At 37.8% G+C, this 26708-nt stretch overlaps 1 protein-coding gene across 1 annotated transcript in view; it reads right to left on the bottom strand.

Annotated features, from left to right (window-relative positions):
- LOC148109786 (uncharacterized) overlaps window positions 1–26502 on the bottom strand; it is a 36579-nt gene extending 10077 nt beyond the window's left edge. The window contains exons 1-7 of the mRNA XM_087863187.1: window positions 26375–26502; window positions 25337–25412; window positions 22339–22470; window positions 19842–19965; window positions 13489–13549; window positions 13338–13384; window positions 12858–12933 (exon numbers count right to left, since the gene is read on the bottom strand). Coding sequence (XP_087719313.1) covers window positions 12858–12933; window positions 13338–13384; window positions 13489–13549; window positions 19842–19965; window positions 22339–22470; window positions 25337–25412; window positions 26375–26502 — 644 coding nt within the window. The remainder of the gene's footprint in view (window positions 1–12857; window positions 12934–13337; window positions 13385–13488; window positions 13550–19841; window positions 19966–22338; window positions 22471–25336; window positions 25413–26374) is intronic.
- Window positions 26503–26708: the final 206 nt, after the last annotated feature.

Genomic DNA, 26708 nt, shown 5'->3' with positions numbered 1-26708 from the left:
GTGTGATCCCGGAGTTCTGGGATCGAGCCTCATGTCAGGCTCTTCCGCAGGGAGCCTGCTTCTTCCTCTCCCACTCCCCCTGCTTGTGTTCCCTCACTCGCTGGCTGTCCCTATCTCTGTCAAATAAATAAATAAAATCTTAAAAAAAAAAAAAAAGAATTTCAAGTAAGTAATATAGTACATTATGGTTATCTATAGTCACTATGCCATGACAGATCTCTAGAAATTACTCACCTTACATAACTGAAACTTTGTACCCCTTGACTGACAACTCCCTATTTCCCTGCCCCCCACTCAGTCCTTGGTAACCATTCTACACCCTGCTTCTATGTAGTCTATTTTAGATTACACATCTAAGTGAGACCACACAGCATTTGTCTTTTTGTGTCTGGCCTATTTCACTAAACATAATTTGCTCCAGGTCCGTCTACATTACCGCAAATGGCAGACTTTTTTTTTAAGGCTGAATAATATTCCATTGTGAGTATTTACTGCATTTTCTTTGCCTGTATCTGCTGATGAGGTTGTTTCCATATCTGAGCTATTGGGAATAATGTATCAGTGAACAGAGGAGTGCAGGTACCTCTTCCAATTCCTGATTTTCAATTCCTTGAGGTGGGATTGCTGGGTCATATGGGTAGTCAACAGTGTACCAGGGTCCCCTTTTCTCCACATCCTGAGTTACTATTTTTTTTAATAATAGCCATATTAACAGGTATGAGGTAATATCTAATTGTGGTTTAATTTGCATTTCTCTGATGACTTACATCAAGGATCTTTTCATATACCTACTGGCTCATTTGTGTGTCTTCTTTAGAGAAATGTCCTTTCAGGTCCTTTGCCCATTAAAGATTTTTTGGGGGGGGGGGGGGCTACTGAATTTGCAAATATTTTCTCCTATTATTTAGATTGCCTTCTCAATCTGTTATTTCCTTTACTGTGCAGAAGCTTTGCTTTTGTTGCCTGTGCTCTTAGTGCCTTATCAAAGAAATCACTGCCAAGACCAATGTCAAGAAGCTTTTCCCCTATGTTTTCTTCTAGGAGTTTTATGATTTAGGGACTTATATTTAAGTCTTCAATCTATTTTGAGTTCATTTTTGTGAGTGCTTTAAGACAGGGGTCCACTTTCATTCTCTTGCATGTGGATACCCATTTTTCCCAGCACCGTTTATTAGAGACTATCCTTTCCTCATTGTGTATTCTTGACACTCTTGTCAAAAATTAGCTGACTGTATATGCATGAGTTTCTGCGCTCTCTATTCTATTCCACTGGCCTATATGTTTGCCTTTATGCCAGCACTACATTGCTTTAATTACAGTAGCTTTGTAACGCAAGTTGAAATCAGGAGGTGCAGGGACTCTGCTTTTGTTCTTTTTTTCTCAGGACTGCTTTGATTATTTGAGGTCTTTTATGGTGCCATATAAAGTTTAGGATTATTTTTTCTATTTCTGTGGAAAATGCCATTGGAATTTTAATAGGGACTGAACTGAATCTAGTATGTTTGAAAGCAAAAGTGGCAAGGCAGGTTTAAGATATGAGGGGACAGGGACAGTGATGATGAGATCCTACAGTTAGAAGAATCATATTCTGTAGAGATGGAAGTTAAAAAAAAAAAAAGGAAACTTTTTTTCTAAGAATGAGGTACAGACTATTAAAAAGAGAAGGGGAGGGGCGCTTGGGTGGCACAGCGGTTAAGCGTCTGCCTTCGGCTCAGGGTGTGATCCCGGCGTTGTGGGATCGAGCCCCACATCAGGCTCCTCCGCTATGAGCCTGCCTTCTTCCTCTCCCACCCCCCCTGCTTGTGTTCCCTCTCTCTCTGGCTGTCTCTATCTCTGTCGAATAAATAAATAAAATCTTTAAAAAAAAAAAGAGAAGGGGATAGCAAGTCATATATGAGACTGACAATTAGGCTCTATTGCCGATAATCATAAAAATTATCATAAGAAAGCAATCTGAATGAGGTAAAACAAACAGCCACTCTCGATTTAGGAACACACAATGTATTACGTCTATTAACCATGGGGAAATGTAAATTAGGGGTGCCTGGGTGGCTTAGTGGGTTAAGTGTCTGCCTTCGGCTCAGGTCATGATACTGAGGTCCTGGGATTGAGCCCCGTGTCAGGCTCCCTGCTCAGCGGGGAGACTGCTTCTCCCTCTCCTGCTCTCCCGGCTTGTGCTCTCTCTTTCTCTCTCTGTCAAATAAATTAAAAAATTAAAAAAAAAAAAAAAGGAAATGTAAATTAAAACCACAATGAAATAGCATTTCACACCCACTAAAATAATAAATAAAAAAGATAGACAATAAGTACTGGCAAGAAAGTAGAGTAACAGGAAGCCTTATTTGGGAAAACAGTTGAGCAGTTTCTTAAAAAGTTACGCATGGTCCTGTCATTTGTGGCAAAACAGATGGATCTTGAGGGCATTATACTAAGTGAAATAAGTTAGACAAAGACAAATGGTATATGATTTCACTTATATACAGAATCTAAAAAAGCCTAATTCATAGAAAGAGAGTATAATGGTCATTGCCAGAAGCTGAGGAGTGGAGTGGGTAGATGGGGAGATGTGGGTCAGAGGGTACAAACTCCAGTTATAAGATGAAGAAGTTCTGGAGATCTAATGCTCAGCAATGTGACTGTAGTTAACAATCCTACATTATAGACTTGAAAGTTGCTAAGAAAGTAGATCTTTTTTTTTTTTAAAGATTTTGTTTTTATTTATTTGACAGAGAGAGAGACAGCCAGCGAGAGAGGGAACACAAGCAGGGGGAGTGGGAGAGGAAGAAGCAGGCTCCCAGCCGAGGAGCCCGATGCGGGGCTCGATCCCAGAACGCTAGGATCACGCCCTGAACCGAAGGCAGACGCCTAATGACTGTGCCACCCAGGCGCCCCAACTAAGAAAGTAGATCTTAAATATTCTCACCACACACAAAAAAAACGGGTAATTATGTGAGGTGATGGAGGTGTTAACTAACCTTATTGTAGCTATTCCACAACATATATGTGTATCAAATTATCACATGGTACACCTTAAATATGCAATGTTATATGTCAATTGTATCTCAGTAAAGCTGGAAAAAAATTAAGCATAAGTCTACCACATGGCCCAGCAATCCCATCCCTAGATATCTATCCAGGAGAAATGAAAACACGCATCCATACAAAGACCTTTGCATGACTGTTCTTATTAGCAGCACTACTGACAACAGCCAAAAACGGGAAACAACTTGAATGTCCATTAACTGATGAATGGACAAAATATGATATATGCACACAATGGAATATTATCCAGCAATAAAAAAGAACCAACTATTGATATATGCTATGGCACAGGCGAACCTCAAAAACATTATACTAAATGGAAGAAGCCAAATACAAGAGACTACATATACGATTCTGTTTATATTAAATGTCCAGAAAAGGTAAATATATAGAGATAAAGAGATTAGTGGCTGCCTGGGGTGGGGGAATGGGGATTAACAATAAATATGAAGGATTTTATTAGGATTATGAAGTGGTTGAAAGCTGATATATAGTGATGGACACACAAGTTGGTAAATTTACCAAAAATCATTGAATTGTACCTTTGAAACGGGTAAATTATATGATCTATAAAATATGCCTCAATAAAGATGTTAAAACATTTTATGCATAATTTGATTTGTCCATTAAATAACATAAATTTGAATTAAAATATAAAATTTCAAATTGACTTTATTTACATTTTTTATAATAAATAAAATTAGAAAATCCCTCATGTCTGATAAGAACAGACAGTAAAACAAACTGTTAAACTAAGTAGAATAAAGCAATGTTTTCTGCATTTAATGTTCTTGATTCCTTTGAACAAATACAGAAGGCCTGAAGACAACAGAATTTAAGCATTTAAGGGACTTTAGAGTTTGATCCAAATCCCTCAGTTTACCCCTGAGGTAACTGCCAGGAAAAAGGAAGAGATTTGACAAAGGTCACATGACAAGTTAGTGGCAGAACTAGATAAGAACTCAGCTCTCCTGACTTTCAATCTAATATTTTTTTCATTATACTGTGCAACCTCCATATTTTCAGAACAGAAACTGAGAAAAATTAGGAAAAAATAACCCCAATTCATGGTGCTGTATATTTTGGTATTGATATAAGTATTCTTGAGCTTTGTTTTAGGAGGCAGTTAAGTTACTTGGAAATAATTTGATCCTTTTACATGTTGCTTTAAGAATTATTAAATAAACTAAGAGTAGTGTTCGGTCTAGGGCTAATAACTATTCCCCGCTAGTGAGACAAGACCCTTCTGAGTACTACCCAGTATTCTATCCACTAGGCCATCTTCTAATCTGGCTGGAGGGAAAAGGCACTATTCCTGGCTCTGTGTGACAACCATTCCTTCTTATCTTCCAGTAGTTCTTAGCCTGGCCTCAGGTAGTTTCCTTACATGTAGGGCACCTCTCTGTGGATCTAGAGAATTCTTTCTTCTTCTTTTTTTTTTTTTTTCTATGCAACTCTCTCCTCTCCAGCACTAGCTGCATTGGTCTCTCTGATTATTCTGTCTCTTTAATTTAGGGTATCCATCTGGCTCTGCCATGACTCCCCCTTTCCTTTGCCATGGCCTGGAAACTCTAAGGCAGTAAACTGGAGCAATCCTAGGTCATCCATATCCATCGTTGGCCATTTCTCATAGATAACTGTCCTTTATGCCTGATATCCAACTTCTTGAAAATTGTCTCTTCATAATTTTCTCTGCTTTTTAAGCTGCTTAGTTGTTTAGCTATTAGTTAGGTGGGAGAGTAAATCTGGTTCCTGTTACTCTATCACAGCTGAAAGCAGAAGGTCTAGTGCTATCATTTTTTTCCTGCTCTGAAATCTTGGGTCTAAGAACTCTCCTACTTTATGAATTGACTAATAAAAATCCCTCTCTTCCTTTCCCTTTTTTTTTTTTAAGATGTTATTTATTTATTTGACAGAGAGAGAGAGAGAGACAGCCAGAGAGGTAACACAAGCAGGGGGAGTGGGAGAGGGAGAAGCAGGTTTCCTGCTGAACAGGGAGCCTGATGCGGGGCTCGATCCCAGGACCCTGGGATCATGACCTGAGCCGAAGGCAGATGCTTAATGACTGAGCCACACAGGCGCCCCTAAAAATTCCTCTCTTGTAATAGCCTTTTGTTTTACTTTTATCTTCCTTTTTTATTTTTTATTTATTTTTTTAAAAAGATTTTATTTATTTATTCAGGAGAGACAGAGAGAATAGAGAGGCAGAGGGAGAAGCAGGCTCCCCGCAAAGCAGGGAGCCCGATGCGGAACTCGATCCCAGGACCGAGATCATGACCTGAGCCAAAGGCAGATGCTTAACTGACTGAGCCACCCAGCAGCCCCTTATCTTCCTTTTTTAAATTTTTAAAAAATCTTTATTTATATGACAGAGAGAGAGAGTACACAAGCAGGGTGAGAGGCAGAGGGAGAAGCAGTCTCCCACGGAGCAGGGAGCCTGACACAGGGCTTGATCCCCAGACCCTGGGATCATAACCTGAGCCGAAGGCAGACGCTTAGCTGAATGAGCCACCCAGGTGCCTCTACTTTGATCTCTCAATAATTAGAAGCACAATTAAACTCTTAAAAATTATTTATTTATTTAGAGAGGGAGAGAGAATGGGGGGGGGGTAAAGAGAGAGGGAGAGAGAGAATCGCAGGCAGGCTCCACGCCCAGTGTGAAGCCCGATGTGGGGCTTGATCCCACAACCCTGAGATCATGACCTGAGCCAAAATCAAGTGTGCGATGCCTAACCAACTGAGCCACCCAGGCGCCCCTCTTATAAATTCTTTTTTTTTTTTTAAAGATTTTATTTATTTATTTGACAGAGAGAGAGACAGCCAGCAAGAAAGGGAACACAAGCAGGGGGAGTGGGAGAGGAAGAAGCAGGCTCCTAGCGGAGGAGCCTGATGTGGGGCTCGATCCCAGAACTCCGGGATCACGCCCTGAGCCAAAGGCAGACGCTTAACCGCTGTGCCACCCAGGCGCCCCCCTCTTATAAATTCTTATAAACAGTTCAGTAAGAAATACTTGGCAAAAGTAAATACTGGATTTAAGTATGGTGACTACTATGTCCAGTTTTACATTTAAAAAAATCCCTTTATAGTAGCACACATAGAAATTGTAACATTATAAACATCTAAGCTGGAAACAGTCTTTCATCCCTTAAAATTAATATTGTATAGAGGTGTTATGTGAGCAAGATGGAGGGCTAGGAGGTGCCAATGCTCGTCTATCCCCAAAATAATAACTAACTACAAACTGATAAAAATGGCCTGAGAAAGCTCTGGACTACAACGAGGAAGCAGTAGAAACCTTGTGGAACTCAGAAAACCAAGGATGGCCACATAGAAAAGCCTAGAAAGCATTTTACCTGCATCACCCCATCCCCCAGTTCAGAGCAGCTTGGCGCCAGGAGGGATCCCCTTGGAGGGATTTCACCCCACGGGGGAAGAGAGGAGAACCCCAGCAAACCTCATCGGCAGAGTTGTTTGTGTACTGTGGTGGGAATGTAAATTGGTACAACCATTACAGAAAATTGCTGGAAGAATTAAAAATAGAACTACCATATAATCCAGCAATCCTACCCTTGGGATTTATCCAAAGGAAATGAGATCATTTTGAAGAGATCTCTGAACTCCCATGTTCACTGCAGCATTATTCACAATAGCCAAGATATGAGAACAACCTAAAAGCCTTTTCAGCGTGTGAATATAAACAAAAGGTGGCAAACACACACACACACACACACACACACACACACACACACACACAGAGGAATATTACTCAGCCATAAGAAAGAAGGAAATCTTGCTATTTGCAACAACATGGATAAATCTGAAGAGCATTATGCCAACTGAAATAAGCCAAACAGAGAACGACAAATACTTTCTGTGGAATCTTACAAAAAAAACCCAAAACAAAAAAGCCCAGCTCATTTCAATGAATAGAATTGTGCTAGCCAGCGGGGATAGTGGTAGGGGAAATAGAGAAAACACAGTTCAAAGGATACAAACTGTCAGTTATAAGAAGCAGAAGTTCCAAGGATTTAATGTACAGCACGGTGAATATAGTTAATAATACAGTATTGTAAATCTAAAAGATGCTGAGTAGATCTTAAGCATTCTTACCACAAAAAAAGAGTTAAGGAGGGTGGTGGATGTGTTAATTATTTTGATCTTAGTAATCATTCCACAGTATAGACATGTATTAAATCGCCATGCTGTACACTTTAAATATATGCAAGTGTATTTGAAAAGTACTCCTCAATGAAGTTGGAAAAATATTACATAAATATTAAATTTCATAAATTGTTGAAGTCTTGCTGCCCTTGGCTCTAAGTTTAGGCTCTAGAGCTACATCTCTACTTGTGTGCTTCAAAAACAAACACCTGAAATGTTTATGTCACATTTAACACTTCCCACACTCCCTTCTTGCACGCTGGGAATTCATTTCTGTAAAAGCAATAACCAGGGTCAATGAAAATTTTGTTCATTGCATTTGGGAGCCAAAGGGCACCTGACACATCTATTACTAATACCTCTCTTTGTGGAGGTCAAAAACCAAAGTGCTGAGAGAAGTTAACCACCCCAGTGCTATGTTACAGGAGAGCGGAGACTCGGTTATCACTCACCTCGGTTTCTCAGTGATTTAAAACATGATATATAGAACTGAACTCAATACTTGCAATGTGGTAGAACCATATGTAGAGTAAAACTACTATCTCCTTTCACCTCAATCTGAAACTTTAAATGCTGACCTTTAAAGTACATTAACTTTTTAATCAGCTGCATGATACTACATTAAATAAAATTCCCGCTTTTTTCATCTGAACTACTAAGGCCTCTACATCTTGTCAGTACAATTCAAAAAAAAATTAACAGGGGCACCTGGGTGGCTCAGTCGGTTAAGCGTCTGCCTTCAGCTCAGGTCATGATTCCAGGGTCTTGGGATCAAGCCCTGCATCAGGCTCCCTGCTCAGCAGGGAGTTTGCTTCTCCCTCTGCCTGCCGCTCCCCCTGCTTGTGTTCTCTCTCTTTCCCTAATAAATAAAATCTTTAAAAATAAAAGAAAAAATTAAAAAAAATCAACAACTGTAGGATTATAATTCTGTCTCCATAAATCTCATCATGTTGGTTTTAGCTCAGCAGTTTGGCCTATAAATTTCAATCCTGAAACCTGAGCTTGTTATTATAATGATTTCCAAATGTGACGTATTGGCAACAGAAATCATTCGGAATGCATTAAAAAAACATAAAAAATTCCCAGGCCCCTCTTCAGACATTCTGATTGACTAGGTGTAGGTGAGCCAAAGAAGTCTACATTTAAAAACCCTCAAGCAATCCCCAAATAGCCATATTTAAGAATCACTGTTCTCTCATACCAATTAATCCAAAAATTGAAGACAGGTACTCAAATACATATATACACATATTCATAGCAGTGCTATTCACAATAGCAAAAAGGTGGAAATAGGGGGGTGGGGAGATGGGGTAAGCTGTGTGATGGACATTTAGGAGGGCACGTGATGTAATAAGCACTGGGTATTATGTAAGACTGATGAATCACTGACCTCTATCTCTAAAGCTAGTAATACATTATATGTTAATTAACTGATTTTAAACAAAAAAATAATTACCACAAAAAAATTTAAAAATGTTTTTTAAAAAAAAGGTAGAAACAGCCCAAATGTCATTCAAGGGATGAATAAACAGATTGTAGTATATATACAATGGAACATTACTCAGCCACAAAAAGAAATGAAGTACTGATATATGCTATACATAGATGAACCTGAACAACATGGTGCTAAGTCAAAGAAGCCAGACACCAAAGGTCTATTGTATGACTCCATTTACATGAATTATCAAGAATAGCTAAACCCATAGAGACAGAACACAGATTGGTAGTTGCCAGGAGTTGGGGAAAGGGGTTAACGGTAAACAGATGCTTTATGGATATGGGGTTTCTTTCGGGGTGATGAAGATGTTTTCCATTCAATAAAGGTGGCGGTCACACAACACTGTAAAGTACTAACCACCATGCGATCATTCACTTTAAATTGGTTAACTTCATGTTTTACGAATCTCAACTCAAAAAAAAAAAAAAAAAAGATAATGTGAGCCAGGTATTTAAGACATCTAGAAGATTCAGGTAGATACCAGGATAGTAACCTGGAGAAACTGACAGTACAGCATATTCTTCATGTATGACAAGACAAAGTGCAGACATATTTTATTCCAGCACCGAGGAAGGAAATAAAATTAACCCACAGCAAATGGGAACAGTTTAGAACAGGGGTTAGGAAGCTAAGCAATTTGTTTCTGTAAATAAGGTTTTATTGGAACACAGACTATTTGTTTATGTTGTCTATGGCTGTTTAAAGGCTACCATGGCAGATTTGTGACACAGACGACATACATGGCCTCCAGGCCTATAGTATTTACAATCTGGCTCTTTAAGAAACAGTTTGCTGCCCTTTACAGAATGTACAATCTTTAGGACCAAGCCAGGTTCACACTGAAGCCAAGACCCAAATGGAAAAGGCAAGAAAAACTAACAAGCCCATAGTCACGGTGCCCTATGTGAAGAGTTTCTGAAGTATTTAAAGCTGAAGCTTTGAAGGGCAGAACAGACAATGATTAGGTGTTTGTGAACCTAATGAGTAAAACATCAAGCGAGCACTCAGACCCACAATAGGTATTTAGCTGTCATCTACTTGGCTATAAAAACTTTACTAAACTTTGGAAGAAAGTTTTTACTTTCTCCAAGTCTAAAATTCTCAATAAATACAATCCTTTGGGAGGGTAGTAGGTAGAATTTTCTATGGGCCAGATGAATTCTGGATAGTTAAAATGTAGAAGTTGAACAAGAAATACTTTCTTTTTATGAGTGACTAATCATAATGAGAATATTTTTTTAAAAGAATTAGCAATTGGCTCAAAGGCAAGCAGAAAACTTTCAGATTTTGCTTTCGTTTTTATTCATAAGAAATATCTTCAGACTCCGAATTTATTCATAGGAATTTCATAAGAAATTATACCTTCAGATTCTGAATTTACTTAGTCTCTAAAAGCAAGGCTATAAGTAAATAATGTCTACTTTACCTATTTGGTGTATGAATTTCAAGAGTTTTTCAAAGCATGATCAGATCAAAGAATTTTCAGGAAAAAGGTAAAGGTGGCAACAAATTCTCTCCAATAAAATTCTCTCTAATCCACACTGCTTTCTCCTTATATGTATGTGAACAGTTACAGTTCTGGGTTAAGGAGAGGGATGGAACTACAAACAGGAAGGGACTTTGGGTCTTTATTTCAATTTTAGAGCTTACAAAGTCTTTCCAAAAGTAACTTTCTTTTGCATCGGCTCAGTCTGGGCACTGCTTTACATATCTTTTTTTTTTTTTTGCAACCAGTAGTCCCTGGCTAAATTTATGTTAAGGGCCAAGGCTCTGGGGAAGTAGGTCATGGTCAGTCGGTGGCTTTTATAAGATGGCAATGTTGCTTAGTCTCGTATTTGTAGATAATCTGCAAAGGACTTTAAAGCACAGAATAGCAGATATTATATTATTGCTTAAGTTCTGGAATGGTTAGTCAGAGTATCATTCACACTTGTCGTATGGTCATAGTAATGAGCAAACAGATCCTACAGTTTCCTAAAGATGTTTATCCTCTTTCCATTTCCTGCCAAATTTCTCTAACAAGTGGTCTCTAACTGCCCATTTTTTTACCGTTGCATTTTCTCTCCACTTACTCTTCATTAATGTCTAGTTTAACAAACATCAGCAGTAAAGGAGGGTTAAATAATTTTAATTTATAGCTAAACTTAACATAGTTTGACTATGATACTTATCAGCTCAGGATAGGGAAGCTGTTGAAAATTCCCAAAATTGGGAATTACCATACTGGCAGAATGGAAAGTCAAGGGAATGAATGAATGAATGAATCTAGACTTTGAAGATGGCTGACAAGGCGGTCCAAGCTGGGTAGGGTCAAAAGTCAAATCTAATCACATGGATTGCTCCCTTTCTTCCTTCAGGACTTTATTCATATTCACACCTCACCAGTGAGGCCTTCCTTGGTGATCCTTCTAAATCTCAACCTTCCCCACCATTACCTTGACATCCTCTATTCCCCTTTCCAGGTTTGCTTTCTTCCATAGTAATTAACATTGCATCACAAGCTACATATTTTACTTATTTAAATTGTTTATTGTTTGCCTCCACCTAGAATGTAAGCTCTATATTTTAGTCTGTTCTGTTCACTGCTATATCACCAGCATCCAGAATGGTGCCTAAAATATATCAAATATGCGATAAATATTTAATTACTAAATTTCACTCTCAAAGTGAATAACAAGCAAGTTGTATCCTGGCCCATCTTAAAATTTTTGTCTAAGTAACTTGCTTGATGTAGTTTTTGAAAACATTTTATTTGAGAGAAAGAGAGAGAGGAAGAGCATGAGCTGAGGTGGGAGGGGCAGAGGAGGGGGGAGAAGCAGAGCTGCCGCTGAGCAGGGAGCTCATCCCAGGACCTGAGCCAAGGGCAGACACTTAACCGACTGAGCCACCCAGGTGCCCCTGCTTGATGTGGGTTTTTCTGTTTGTTTGTTTTAAATAGGCTCTGCCCAACGTGGGTACTGAATTCACAACCCCGAGATCAAGACCTGAGTTGAGATCAAGAGTCAGATGCTTATCAACTAAGCCACTCAGGTGTCCTGCTTGGTGTAGTTTACAAATAAAGTGGGTACAGGATTTCTTGCCAAAGAAAAATATGCTCCTCTATGATGATAAATAGTCCTAGTATCATGAATCAGTATAGATCACAAGAAGCAACTGCATCTTTTATCTACACTACTATAAAATAAACCGTGCTATTTCTATTTTTTCTAAGATTTATTTATTTATTTGCGAGAAAGAGAGTTTGAGCATGTGCGAGGCAGGGAGCAGAGGAAGAGGGAGAGAGAAACGTTAGCAGACTCCACACTCAGCACAGCGCCCCACGCGGGGCTCTATCTCATGACCCTGAGATCACGACCTCACCTGAAACCAAGAGTCCGACCCGGGTGCCCCTGAGCTGCTATTTCTAAAAGACAATCTCAAACTATTATAATAGATGATAATCAACAGTTCTATCAAAGAAGTCAAATCGTTTACTTACTAAAGGGTACACTTTTCAGTTTACTCAGGTTGTCAGTCCACTAATTACTTTGGCAGTCCACGAATTACTTAGTCAATTGATATGGTTTAGCACGTTGGCTCCCAATTCCGAGCAGCTTTTAAAAGTCAAATTCCTGACACTTCTCTCCCTAACACCACACTAAACCTATTAAATTAGTAGCTTATCTGGTGGGCCCTAGGAATCTGTCTTTTTAAAACATTCTCCAGCTATATCCACCATATCACCAAGTCAAAAACTACCATTTTAGAAGAAGCATCTCAAGGCTCTCTGATATGGTAAAGGTTACTGACTGATAATACCTGTATACTTAAAGCTTTTCCAGTTCAAAATAATTTCTTCCATGCCCTATGATGCAAAATTTAGGAGATGACAAGGTCTGAATTTTTTGACAGGGTAACAATGGTAGACTTCAACTATGATTAACATTCTTTAGGATAGTTTCCTAAAACTTCCGAATACATTTAACACAAAAATCAGTTATGGCCACTAGAGTGTCCTAATGATATACATATTAGTTTTCTTTTGGTTTTTATATTTAACAATGAGAGTTCTAACAAAGATCTTAATTTAAGAAACCTGCAAAGGGTAAGAAAGAAATTTACTAAAGGAATAAAATCCTTGGATAAGATACAACTCACAGTCCAGTTTAAAATTTACCTTCTCATGGGTCGAGTTTTGAGATCCTTTAAGTACACACATCCATCTATTCGATGACCACGGGCCTCACCAAAAGCTAAGAATAATCAATGAAGGATTAATGTTGACCAAATAAAATTAACGAGATAAATTTTGTGACAGGATCCTTGGGTTTTGCTCACCAACTAACAGATTATATAATAAAATGATTTATTATGGTAACAGTGATGAGATCCTAAAAATTTATAGGTATTTTTAATATAAAAACATTACTACCTTAATTTTTAATGTTCCTGTGTGTTCTTTTTTTTTTTTCTTGAGTAAATGGCTAAATGAAAAATCTAGTTAAAATGTATTAAGTTGAAAAGGTATTAACAGAAAGGCAGTAACTAGAATAAAAAAAGAAAAATCATTATTATCCATATTTTAATCCATACTCATTTACATGGCACTAGACATTTTCATAACATTGGTCCTTTTAGCTGAACTCTCTAAAAATACCTTGAATTGCTGTATCTGGATCCCAGCCTTCAACATCGATAAGGTACCTGAATTAAAAATATCATTTTAATTTTACAGGATAGGTAAGGCTGAATTTTAAAATTTTCTCAAGAAGACAGACTTGAAAATTTAGCACCTATATCATTCTTACCTACATATAAGGTATCCTGTTCTGTTAATTCCATTGGTACAATGAACTCCAATGAGTTTATCTATAAAAGGTAAAGAAACATTAAAAAGTATGGAAAAAATTAAGATGAGAAAAGTATAATAAAATAACATGTTTTATACACAATTTGTAATATAATTTTCAATAAAACTTCTACCACTAGTAGAATTCTTAGTCATTAAATTTAAATCTAGTATGTTAAAGGGACACTATCAAAGATTCAGGAAAGAAACAGGGTTTCTGTGTTGGCCCTATAGTATTAAAAGGTGAATTTTTAAGGATAATCAAATGAAGGACAAAGTTTATATCATGATCATGAATAACATGCTTCAGACATTATTCAGAAAGAAATCATTTTAAAATTACTTCTTTGGGGGCGCCTGGGTGGCGCAGTCGTTAAGCATCTGCCTTTGGCTCAGGGCGGATCCTGGTATTATGGGATCGAGCCCCACATCCGGCTCCTCCGCTATGAGCCTGCTTCTTCCTCTCCCACTCCCCCTGCTTGTGTTCCCTCTCTCGCTGGCTATCTCTATCTCTGTCAAATAAATAAATAAAATCTTTTTAAAAAAATAATAAATAAATAAAATTACTTCTTTGATCTTAATTAATTGCCTCTGCATTCAATGAAATGTACTAATACTTTCTGGTTAGTAGAAATACCTATGACACCATTTCTCCTGTAAGGCACATTATTTGATACCATGGTTGAAGAATTAAAGGTAAGATGAATCTACTGACCTTTGTGGATGGGCCAGGAACCTTTTACTGCATGGTGGAAATGACCTATCTTAAAGAGTTTCCCCACCATGAGGTTAAAATTTGAGTACTTTCCTAGAGAAGATAGATTTTGAGAGTCATATTCATCTCGTGGGTGGAGATTCTGAGGAAATTTTTCAGTGCTTGAAAAGTACATGCTCTTGATGTTTTTCTTCACTTGTATTTACCTTACATTCACCTTTCCTATCCTTCAATCGCCAGAACTTCTCAAAAGAGCTGATTTGCCACCTTTCTTCAGTAGGGTATTTGAAGGAAGATTCAGGAAGCATTCATTTAGTGTTTGTTAGGACATTGTTTTCAACTGACACTGAGTTAAAACCCACATTTCCAAGTTTTTAAATTATTTTCAAGTACCATAAATTTCTGGGTGAACATATTTAGAATCAGTTCATAATAAGAGATTTTAGAAACCTGTTTTCATTATTTTGTCGTTTGAATGAAATGGAATTCATTTTTGTAAAAATAATAGAACTAATGTATGGCCTTTTTATATGTAGAAGAATGATCATTATCTGAAACATTTTTCCTGATACGTACATATTTTTTTCAAATATCTCCATATGGCTTTATACACACACACACACACACACACACACACACACACACACACACACGTGAGGTTTTCATCTGAGCAATGATAGCTGACAGAATTCCAGTTGAGTCTATCTGGCACCTCAATGAGTTCAGAGTCTAGGAAGGGAAGAGCTGTAAGTAAACAAAGCACTTACCATAATAAAGGATGAATGCACACCAATGTAAGTAGTAAGTAATAAGTAAGTAGTAAGTAGTAAGAAAGAGCCCTTGAATTTGCACTGGGGCAGAGGAGGTTTCAGAGGTAGTTTGAAAGAAACACTGAAATCATCTTGAGAAATGAGAGGAAATTCATCAAGAACAAGATGGGAAAACATTTCAGTAAGAGAGTCGAGTGTGTAAATGCTAGGAGGATAGAACTTGTTTGGAAAATAGATGTGTGAGACACGTGAAAAAAAAATGTAAGAGGCTTTTAGAGGGGCACCTGACTGGCTCAGTCAGAAGAGTGTGCAACTCTTGATCTCGGGGTCATGAGTTTGAGCCCGATGTTGGGTGCAGAGATCACTAAAAAAAAAAAACACTTATATAAAAAAGAGGTTTTTAGAAAGGAAATCAAGAATCAGGTCATGAAGCACTGTGTTAAGGAATCTAGTGCTTATTAGATGGGATACTATTGAAGGATTTTAAGCAAGAAAATGACCTAATCAGATGTGTATTTTATTTTATTTTATTTATTCATTTGAGAGAGAGAGCACAAGGAGGGGGAGCTGGAGAGGGAGAAGCAGGCTGCCTGCTGAGCAGGGAGCCCGATGCGGGGGTCGATCCCAGGACCCCAAAATCATGACGTGAGCTGAAGGCAGTCACTTAATCAACTGAGCCACCCAGGCGCCCCAGATGTGCATTTTAGAAAGATAAATTAAGTCTGGAGGAATGACCAGTGGGAGGAGAGGCAAGAAATCTATGCAGGAGGCCATGATAATAACCCAGACCAGAGAGGGTTAGAGTAGATCTGCGGAGGTAGGTGCAGGAGAAGGACGATTAAGAGTTCAGTTTTTGACGTGTTCAGTTTGTTTGTGCCAGAGGAACCCCTTGATGGATACAAGATACATGTGAACAGTGACATGGAGCTCAGGAGAAAGGTCTGTGCTAGAGATAAAGATTTAGGGGGCCAAAGTTGAAAACAGGAAAAAATGAGACAAAGTGAAGTGAAAAGACTTCTTCTTCTTTTTTTTTTTTTTACCAAACCATTTTATTGAGGGGATTGAGGAAGGAGTAGAAGGACTGGGAGAACAATGAGATCTGACATCCAGGATCTCCCCAGCTTTGCAGTTGCCAAAAGCAGGACAGATTCTTAAGAACAGCAGGCATCAAGGATTTGAGTAGAACAAAAGGCGGGGGGGGGGGGGGTATTAGCATAGAAAGAAAACCTGAAAAAGGAAATTGTCAGCTAGAAAACTGAAAAACACTTAGGTAGGAAAAAAAACCAGGAAAACAATATAGAAGCCAAAAGAAAATTTTTAAGGAAGGAATGAACAGCAGAGGTTAAGCTTACAGAGATTCAAGCAAGATAGAGATGGAAAACTATTCTTTGAATTTCTACAATCTTCCAATTGAACTACAATTAGAGGGCTGTAGAAATCAGATTATGGGTGGTCAATAAGAATCTCTTTAGCGAACAGTAATGGAATGAACACAATGAGTGGGGACAGCTCTTCTAAAAGTGTCATCGGCAGAGGAAGGAAACAGAATGAAAGAAAGAATTAAGGTTGCAAGATGGAGAAGAGAGGATTATTTTAAGACATAGGAGAGGCGTGTGCTTGTTTATATGTTGGTATTACAGAGTTGAGAATAAATGAAGACAATGTCCTGAAGAAGGCAGGATTGGAAGAGAGGTAGAGGTCTGGTCTGCTTTTCTTAGGAAAGCAGAAGGAAGGAAGAATATGCAAGTATGGATACAGGTGAAGGTTAGAAAGGGGCCTCTGTTTTCCCTGAGACGTGGGGAACAATGCTACCTGAGCTAAGGAAGCAGTGTGATGTAGGCAAGATTCAAAAGCAGATGAGAGAGCTGGCTGGGGACAGGGAGAGGACTGCCAAGCAGCAGTAAGAACCCAGCTGAAACCCTTAGCCATCGACCCATGGTGGCACCCAGCCAACACTGTGGAGGTATTTTCTCTAACATTCAAGAGAAGAGAAGGAGGACTGTTGGATTAAATTAGGGCTGAGTGTTTTTGCACTGGAATTTAGAAAATATTTCTTAAAGATCTACCGGTGACTAACTTTTGGAATAAAGATAAAAAAGGGATATGTGTATTGTTAAAAATGAGAGAGCAGGCAACTTGGAATTTGCTGGGCAGCACAAAGAGATCATCTGATAGACCCTTTGCATTCCCTATAGGAGGGTGGCCTTACCTAAAACAATGTGTTCTTTGCTATTAATTTCCTCTCTGTCTTTAAAAACCTTTCCTTTTCTGGATGGAGCTTCTCTTTGCTAGATGAGATGCTGCCCATTTCATGAATCACTGAATAAAGCCAATTTGATCTTTAATTTACTCAGCTGAATTTTTGTTATTTAATAGTATCTTTTCAGTCTATGTATGAAATATTCTTTTTACAGATTTTTTTTTCTCCACTTGGTTTTTAAAATCAAGAACTTAAGATCATATCAATGTTCTAGTACCCAAAGCATCACAAACTTTTGGTATCATTGACTAAAATGTAACTTTACATTGCTCAGTAGTATCTAGTAGGAACAATGTTCTGATTCATTAAATCTGTCTTCCTAAGATAAATAGTTTAACAGCAATTAGCCCCTCTCCCCTCTGCCTAGTCTTTGGGGAAAATAAGCTTATGAACCTCTTTTTGATTTGTTGGGACAGACACAGTACAAAGTAGAACCTGCAGGTTCAGGATAAGGCTGCTGTGTGCAGCTGGCATCGTAACCATTCCTATCAGCTTGAAACCCTGAAACCAATTCTACTTCTCAGGCTCTTACTAAACAGTTAGTTAAAGAGGAGCCATTAGCAATGCGTCAGAAATAAGCCACTTCCCAAGAAGAAGTAGGCCTTGTCTCCTGAAATTCCTCCCTAAGTCCAGGAAACTAGGTAGGCAGTACCAATCTCATCCTTTTCTTTCTGTTCATTTACCCCCAGAATGGGTTTCTTGTCCTTTTTACACTTCTGGGTGTAAAAAATTGCTTAATTCAGGAGACTGATACAAGAAAGTAAATGAAAATTGATATTTATTTTAATTACTTAGCTCAGGTACAGGGAAAGGACAATGAGAAGAGAGAGGTTCAGAAAACTAAAAGTGTTGGGAAAACAGAGTTGATTTTATCAGCCAGTGGGGCAGGCATGGTAAGGGACATAAAAGAAACCCAGAAGGACTCATAGGTAGGGACAGAAAGGAAGGCGTCCAGAGAGAATTAGATCTAGTGGGAGTAAGAGAATGAGAAATCCGAACAGTGCAGGTGTCGTCAGAGAAATCTATACTATAGACATGCTGGATAGCAATAAATAGCATTTATTAGCCACTGAGATTAATCCTAGGTACGTTCTAGTTATGAATTTTGAAGTTTAATACCTCTTATGACCCAGACAAACAGGAAATCACTAGAGTGAAGAAGTTCATGTGGCCAGATCACCTCTGAGGTCTTCCAGTCTATGGTGAAGACTCTACCAGAGGTAAAGGTAAGTCCTTGACTACCAAGCATTATGAACACTTGGATAGGGGCGCCTGGGTTAAGCGTCCGCCTTCGGCTCAGGGCGTGATCCCGGCGTTATGGGATCGAGCCCCACATCAGGCTCCTCTGCTATGAGCCTGCTTCTTCCTCTCCCACTCCCCCTGCTTGTGTTCCCTCTCTCGCTGGCTGTCTTTATCTCTGTCAAATAAATAAATAAAATCTTTAAAAAAAAATAAAAATAAATAAAGCAACCTTTTAAAACTATGTGGGGCGCCTGGGTGGCTCAGTCATTAAGCGTCTGCCTTTGGCTCAGGGCGTGATCCCAGAGTCCTGGGATCGAGCCCCACATCGGGCTCCTCCCCTGAGAGCCTGCTTCTTCCTCTCCCACTCCCCCTGCTTCTGTTCCCTCTCTTGCTGGCTGTCTCTCTCTCTGTCAAATAAATTAAATAAAATCTTTAAATAAATAAATAAATAAATAAATAAATAAATAAAACTATGAAATATATGTCCAATATAAAAAAACACCTAAAACATAGGAAGTACAATTATTAAGTCAAAAATCACAATCAGATGCCACTATTAATACTGTGGTGTTTATCTTTTTGGATATGTTTGTTCATGTTATTTATAAATATAAATCATGCAGTAACATTGTCATTTAAAAATATTTCACAAGTATTTTGCTAAATTACTGAATATTTGTCTTTTACTTGGCTTTTAACTATTATTCCATATGTATGTACATGCCATAATTTAATCAATTTCATGTTACTGATCCTTTAGGTGCCTTCCAATATTTCAATATTATAAACATCAGTGAACATTTTTGTTCACATGTTTATATATACTTCTGTTTTTAGGGAAGACATTCCCCAAAATACATTCATGCAGTTAAAAGGTTTACATAAGGCTTTAAGTTTTATCTTTCTTTTCTATATGAAGCCAAACTGTATACCAACAAGACTAAGATGTACCTTACTTTATGCTACATATTCTTTCAAGAAAAGTTATTTCTAAGTCAATTTTAAAATATGGAGTTATATTTTTATCTGTCCCAAGGGTGTCAGCACTTAAGGAATGCTGTAGGGAATCCATGTGTAAAGCAAAGAATCATCCCTCAAAATACCTTTTCTGTATGCTTTACTTTCTCCAAACCAAGTTTCCTTTAAGTAAGGGTCATGCATACATCGTAATCTAAAGGGAAATCTTTGATAATGTCCTTTTAACTATAAGTATTTAAGTGAAATATGTATATTACATCATCTTTAAGTGGTCTAAAATAATTTCTATTAAAATAATCTGTCAATTAAATAAAAACACTTTGATTACATTAAAAGTTATTAATTACCATTTTCTGCATTTTCCCACAGGAACTTTCTGACCCACTTTTTGAACTGCAGAATAGTAGCATTGTCAGGGACTTCAAGTCCAACAGTATAAAGTTTTTTATAATGAATACTTTTAGGTAAATCCTAGAAACAAAGGAAAATAGAATGCAACAATTATAAGTTATTAAAAACATATTCTTCAACCTAATGAAACTTACCATTCAGTATTTTTTAAATCAGGTACAATGATTATACTGAAGGCACACTTTAGATCAATTTGTGTAGAATTCTTTTGTTTTTTATTAAAGATTTTATTTATTTATTCTGAGAAAGAAAGAGAGAGAGAGAGAGAGAGTAAGCGTGTGTGTGCAAGTGGGGGCAGAGGGAGAAAGAGAATCTCAAGCAGACTCCTGGCTAAGCATGGAGCCTGACATGAGGCTCGAGCTCATGACCTTGAGATCATGACCTGAGTCAAAATCAAGAGTGAGATGCTCAACGGACTGAGTCATCCAGGTGCCCCTATTTGTGTGGAACTCTTTTGTAGTCTACGTGAAAAGAGGCTATAAAATAAGCCCCATTCCTAGTGGCCAATGATAGGATGAGTTAAAGATTCAACTGATTAAGCAGACACAGGGTCAACCCAATAAACGAGCTTAAAGTGTTAACTCCTGGGGCATCTGGGTGGCTCAGATGGTTAGGCGTCTGCCTTTGGCTCACATCATGATCTCCAAGTCCTGGGATCGAGCCCCACATTGGGCTCCCAGCTCAGAGGGGAGTCTGCTTCTCCCTCTCCCTCTGCCTCTCCCCCTGCTTGTGCTCTGTCTGTCTCTCTCTCTCAAATGAATAAATAACAAAATCTTAAAAAATATAAAGTGTTAACTCCATAGCTGGTGTTATGATTGTAGATATCAGCTTCGGCTATGTTTAGTAAAAGCCTTTTTTAATGTTTCCCTGACTCATTCTTAAGTTTGCAAGGGGGCGTCTAAAGTGGAGACCCTAAAAAGAGAAGGGCTAATTTCATCATTTAAACAAAATCAATTAATCAACTAACAATATTCATTCAAAGAACATCAATGTTGGTAATAGTATAAATGCATATGATCAGATCCTAGGAGCAAGTAATAGTTTTGGAAAAATAAGAAAAATGACGTTTGAACAGTTAGTTATATGCTGGAAAAATATGCATAACAGTCCAGGAGAAGCTGTAAATGTTAGGCTTTGAAGAAGAGGTAGAGTTTTGGACAGGGGGGAAGAGAAAAAATTCCAAGTTTCTGGAATGACTTGAGGCACAGAATCAAGAATGTTCACGAGATAGTGAAGAGATGGTTTGTTGGAAGAAACAGAAAAGCATGACGAGAAGGGGGTCAGATTAAACTGGGCCTTGAAAAACAGGGAGAGGAGTTTAGATGTGATGCATTCAAACAGTGGGGAGGGCAGAAAGAACTGAGTTTTTTTATTTTTTTTTTAGGAAGGACCTGGACTGGGCATGAAAATTATGTTTAGGCACAACTGGTCAAAGAAGGATAAAAAGACTAGCTGCTGAATAATGAGGTAAAAGATCTGGAGAATATGAGACACATTTTAGAAGAAAAAATCTATAGGGTTTAGTCCTTGACCTGATGTAGGGTACCCAGAAGACAGAGGACTCAAGTGATTTGAACCTGACTGACAGGCTCAGTAGTGGTCCTTTCAGGAGAAACAGGGAAGCTGAAGAGATTGAGAATTTGTATTTTTGGGAAGGAGTGGTGTGGAAGTAAAGAAATGATGGTGTGTTTAGTTTTATGTATGTTGAAATCTGACAGGGCAGCAAGATATCCGAGACTAAATGTCACCTAATCAGGACAGGAATGACAGATGACATCTTTGATGGCACCAATCCAACCGAATAGCAAGGCTCAAGAGTTATTTTCCTCTAGAACAAGGTTTTAAAATTCTCTTGCTCTCCGCAGCCCTTAGCTAAGTTGAATCGCTAAGATTCGGGACAGAGAGGGGAGGACTGGAGGATGATGAGGCCTAGTGAACCTAATCTCCTGCTTCAGCCAGCACAATTCCCTGTTTATCTGCTTTATATAATGGGCTTCAGAGCAAGATTTAATTGAAAGGATTTTGCTGCAAAAGAAAGTTCAAAAAACACTGTTGTACAGTAATATGCATCTCCTGTTTTTCCTTTTATCGTTTTTCTTTTGCTTTCTTTTCCATCATGCTGCTCTTTCCCTTTGTTTCCTGGCCTCCCTTTTGTGCTTTTCCTTTTTTATCTCTATGTACACTCATTTATTCTATATATTTGTTCTCTTAGAAGAAAAATATTCCATTTTTTTCCTCTCTGCACAATCCATGATTTTAGAAAAAAGGTATTATATGATTATGTGAAGAATTAAGAAGATTTCTAAGAAATTACACATGGGAAATTCTGAAATTTATTAAAATAACCACAAGAGTTACTTTCTAAATGCAGTATTAAAAATCTTTTCTATTTCAAGACATATCTATGATAACAAAATACATCTGTAACTTTACCTTAACTTCATAATATCTTGTGGTGTATGTTAGATCGATAATCAATCCAAGCTCCACATTTAGTGCTTTTATTGCACTAATCAAATCTTTTGGTGTAAACTTCTGGGTTGGAGTAAGTCTCTGATTAACTGCCTATAATGAAAATAAACAGTAAGGTTACGAAATACAGATAAAATGTACTTAACATAAAACAAGGAAAAGAAAAAACATAAGACAAAAAGAATCAGTGAAAACTGTCATTGCTTTAAGACACTGGCAAAGCTCATAATGAACAGATTTACATCATTTGTTTCAGTGATTTTACATATGTCCTTGTCATCAAGGAGTCAGAACACTTCAAAAAGGGACTATCCTGCTTTGATCCACTGGAATTTTCTTGCACCAAATTCAGTTAGAAATAAAGTATTAACCATTAGTGAAAAATAATTTTGTAGTAGAGTTCTCATTTGAATTGAGGCTTTGAAAAGTTAAATTACTTGTCTAGTGTCACAGGCTAGACAGCAGTCAAGATTCTAACCCAGAAATTTTTATCTTTATCCAGCTCATGATAGCAGTCTGACTCGTTTGATTAAATGTTCATTTTTCTCCCAGATAAAAAGGTTCTAAGTTTCCATGTTTATATTAAACAGAGTACAGAATTCTAAAAATGCTATCAAATTTTATATATGGATTGTTGGAGATAAATCTATAGTTTTGGTCAATGCCTATAAACTTACCAGCAATCTTCTAAACTGCTGTATTCAATGCCTATAAACTTACCAGCAATCTTCTAAACTGACCAAAATCTATAGTTTTGGTCAATCCCTATAAACTTACCAGCATTCTTCTAAACTGCTGTTATTGCTCTCAGTGGTGTGTGCTGATGGTACAACAGATTTGATTTTTGTATTATATGATTAATAAGAAAAAAATGCAGTTAACATAAGGTACTACAAAGCCAAATATAAATACGTTTTAAAAATTAATTCAGGGGAGCCTGGGTGGCTCAGTCGTTAAGCGTCTGCCTTCAGCTCAGGGCGTGATCCCAGAGTCCTGGGATCGAGGCCCACATCGGGTTCCCTGCTCAGCGGGAAGCCTGCTTCTCCCTCTCCCACTCCCCCTGCTTGTGTTCCCTCTCTTGCTGGCTGTCTCTCTCTCTGTGTCAAATAAATAAATAAATCTTTAAAAAATAAAAAAAAATAAAAAATTAATTCAATTTGGAAATAAAAGGAAATCAACATGAATGAATCTTGAAAACATGCTATGTGGAAGTAGCTAGTCACAAAAGGCCACAAACTTTATGATTCCATTATATGAAACGTCCAGAATAGACAAATCTACTGAGACAGAAAGTAGATTACGTGGTTGCCAGGGGCCGGGGGAGAGGAAATGGGGAGTGACTACCAATTGGTACAGGGTTTCTTTTTGAGGGGATAAAAACGATCTGTAATTAATGTCATTGATTACATAACTCTGTGACTATATTAAAAACCACTAAATTATATACTTTAAAAACGTGTATTTTATGGTATATAAAATATTAATTACATTAAACATATTTAAAAAGTAACTTAAAAGTTACTTCTCAATATATTAAGAAAGTAACTTAAAGATCTGTGAAAGAGAAAAATCTGGGGGCGCCTGGGTGGCACAGCGCTTAAGCGTCTGCCTTCGGCTCAGGGCGTGATCCCGGCATTATGGGATCGAGCCCCACGTCAGGCTCCTCCGCTATGAGCCTGCTTCTTCCTCTCCCACTCCCCTGCTTGTGTTCCCTCTCTCGCTGGCTGTCTCTATCTGTCGAATAAATAAAATCTTTAAAAAAAAAAAAAAAAAGAAAAATCTGAGTTAAATTAGGAGGCCAGTATAAAAGATTCTGAACTGTGTGCTCACACATTCCCAATGTCAGAGCAAGTAGGAGAAACTAAAGCTGCCATGGATCTGAGGCCATATAAAAAACATGGCACAGGGGCGCCTGGGTGGCTCAGCTGTTAAGCATCTGCCTTCGCCTCAGGTCATGATCCCAGGGTCCTGGGATCAAGCCCCGCATTGGGCTCCCTGCTCGCATCCCTGCTCTCATAGGGCTCCCTGCTTGGCAGGAAGCCTGCTTCTCCCTCTCACACTCTCCTTGGTTGTATTCCCTCTCTCACTGTCTCTCTGTCAAATAAATAAATAAAATCTTAAAAAAAAAAAAAAAGACATGGCATAGGTTTCAAGTATCTTTTGACTTTTTTAGGAAATGCTATGTAAAGAATTTGACAAATTAGTAAAGGAATGCTGATTTTTGCAGGGGGGGTACTCAAAAGTTATCCATCTTTACTTTTGGATTATAACTTTTAAATAGGTCAAAATATAAAAAGCAATAATAACATTAGGATTAGAGATATTTTCTCTCAAAAAAGTATTTAATCTTGTTAAATGCTTTCAACAAAATAAGTTGAACCGTTAAAAAATTAATTCAACTCGGCAATAAAAAGAAATGAAGTATGATACACACTACAACATGGGTAAACCTTGAAAACATGCTAAAGAAGCCAGTCACAGATATCACACCATTCCATCTATATGAAACGTCCAGAACAGTCAAATCTATGAAGACAGAAAGGAGATTTGCCTAGGAGGTGGGGGGTGGGAGTGAGGGAGAAAGGGGAGTGACTACAGTGCATGGGTTTTTGGGAGGAAGTGAGGGTGATGAAAATGTTCTAAACTTGTAGTGACAACTACCCAACTCCATGAATATACTAAAAACCACTGTATACTTTAGATAGGTGAATGAGAATAGGTGAATTACATACCAATGAAGCTGTTACTAAAAAATTAATCCAAAATTACTCCCTTACACTAGGCATGAACAATTAATAATTACTTTGGTGAAAAAGTTTACTGTTACTTCTATAATGTCAAACATTTGCTGGAAATTTCACATATTTTTTTGAAAAAAAAAAAGCATAACATTAAGTAAACATGGATCACGTTACTCCCAATTCTCCTTATAAGACAGATGAGAAGATAGTATACATACTCCCTTTAAAGGAACTTTAAAAGCAATAAATCGTGTTCCTGGTAAAGGATGTCCAATTGGCGTCACAGTCCTCCACCTGTAATGAAAATAAACTACAATTATAATAAAAATATTTTAATGACTCAAAATGGTAAATAAAGAAATTATTCTTTTAATAAATAGAGCCTCATTTGTTGGTTGCTTTTTGAGTGCTATCAGGCATGAATTTTAACTCACTGCTTCCTCCCTCAAAAAACACAAAAACAGGGGCGCCTGGGTGGCGCAGTCGTTAAGCGTCTGCCTTCGGCTCAGGGCGTGATCCCAGCGTTATGGGATCGAGCCCCACATCGAGCCCCACATCGGGCTCCTCCGCTGGGAGCCTGCTTCTTCTTCTCCCACTCCCCCTGCTTGTGTTCCCTCTCTCGCTGGCTGTCTCTCTGTGTCAAATAAATAAAATAAAATCTTTAAAAAACACACATACACAAAAACAATAGAAGGTTTTGCATATGTACAGCACTTCTACAGTAAATAAGGTAGCATTCATTCCTGATACAAACTTCCAACACCCAAAACAATATTATCTTTATTTTTCTTGGGCAACAGTAAGAGAAGGAAAATAGTTAATGAGTTTTATATCACTGTCACTGATTATATATTAAACAAAAAGTGGTAACAGGTATTAAATGTGGGAATAATAAACATAAAATACGAAAACCTACAGTGTTTTAGTAAATATATGTCATCATTTTGTCAACAATGTCATCATTTTCTCAACATGATTATTTTGGAGATGTCTTGTTTTAATTTCTGATTAATCTTAAATTAAGAACTATAGTTCATTAACTTTAAACATCTTGATTTATCGGATGACTATGAATAACAAAGTAGAGAAATCTGGTATTAAAAATAACTCCGTCAGATAATTATTCCCAAGTTATTTTTGATATATTCCAATTATAACATATGAAGATTTCTTAAAATGAGCATTTTAATTCCCTGCTTACTTCTCCAGCTTCATTTCTGTACCATCCTTCCCTTTTCCAGGCTCTGGCTTCTCACTGTTTCCTTTCCTCAGTCCTTCCAATGCTCCATGCTCTTCCTTCAGCCCCCTTCTCCCATTTCACTCCTTCAGTTACCCTCAGCTTGCAGCACCAGTATCGCCTCTCAGGAACATGTCTGTCATCCATCACCCATTCCCATTAGACATACCTTTCACCTTCCTTCCTGGCACTTAACAGTTTGTAACTACACATATGATTATGTGATTTTTTTTTTTTTGACAAATCATGGTTTCTCTTTTGATCATAAACTATGAGAATAACCATGTCTGTCTTTCCTCACAGTACACTGCCTGCCACCCCACAGATACTCCATAAATATTAAATAAATGTTG

This window comes from Ursus americanus, chromosome 6 (genome assembly GCF_024610735.1).
Source record: "Ursus americanus isolate L20-20 chromosome 6, mUrsAme1.1.p, whole genome shotgun sequence".
In the NCBI taxonomy this organism is placed as follows: Eukaryota; Metazoa; Chordata; class Mammalia; order Carnivora; family Ursidae; genus Ursus; species Ursus americanus.
Note: the sequence above shows the minus strand (reverse complement) of the source record. Positions and strands in the feature narration are given on the sequence as shown.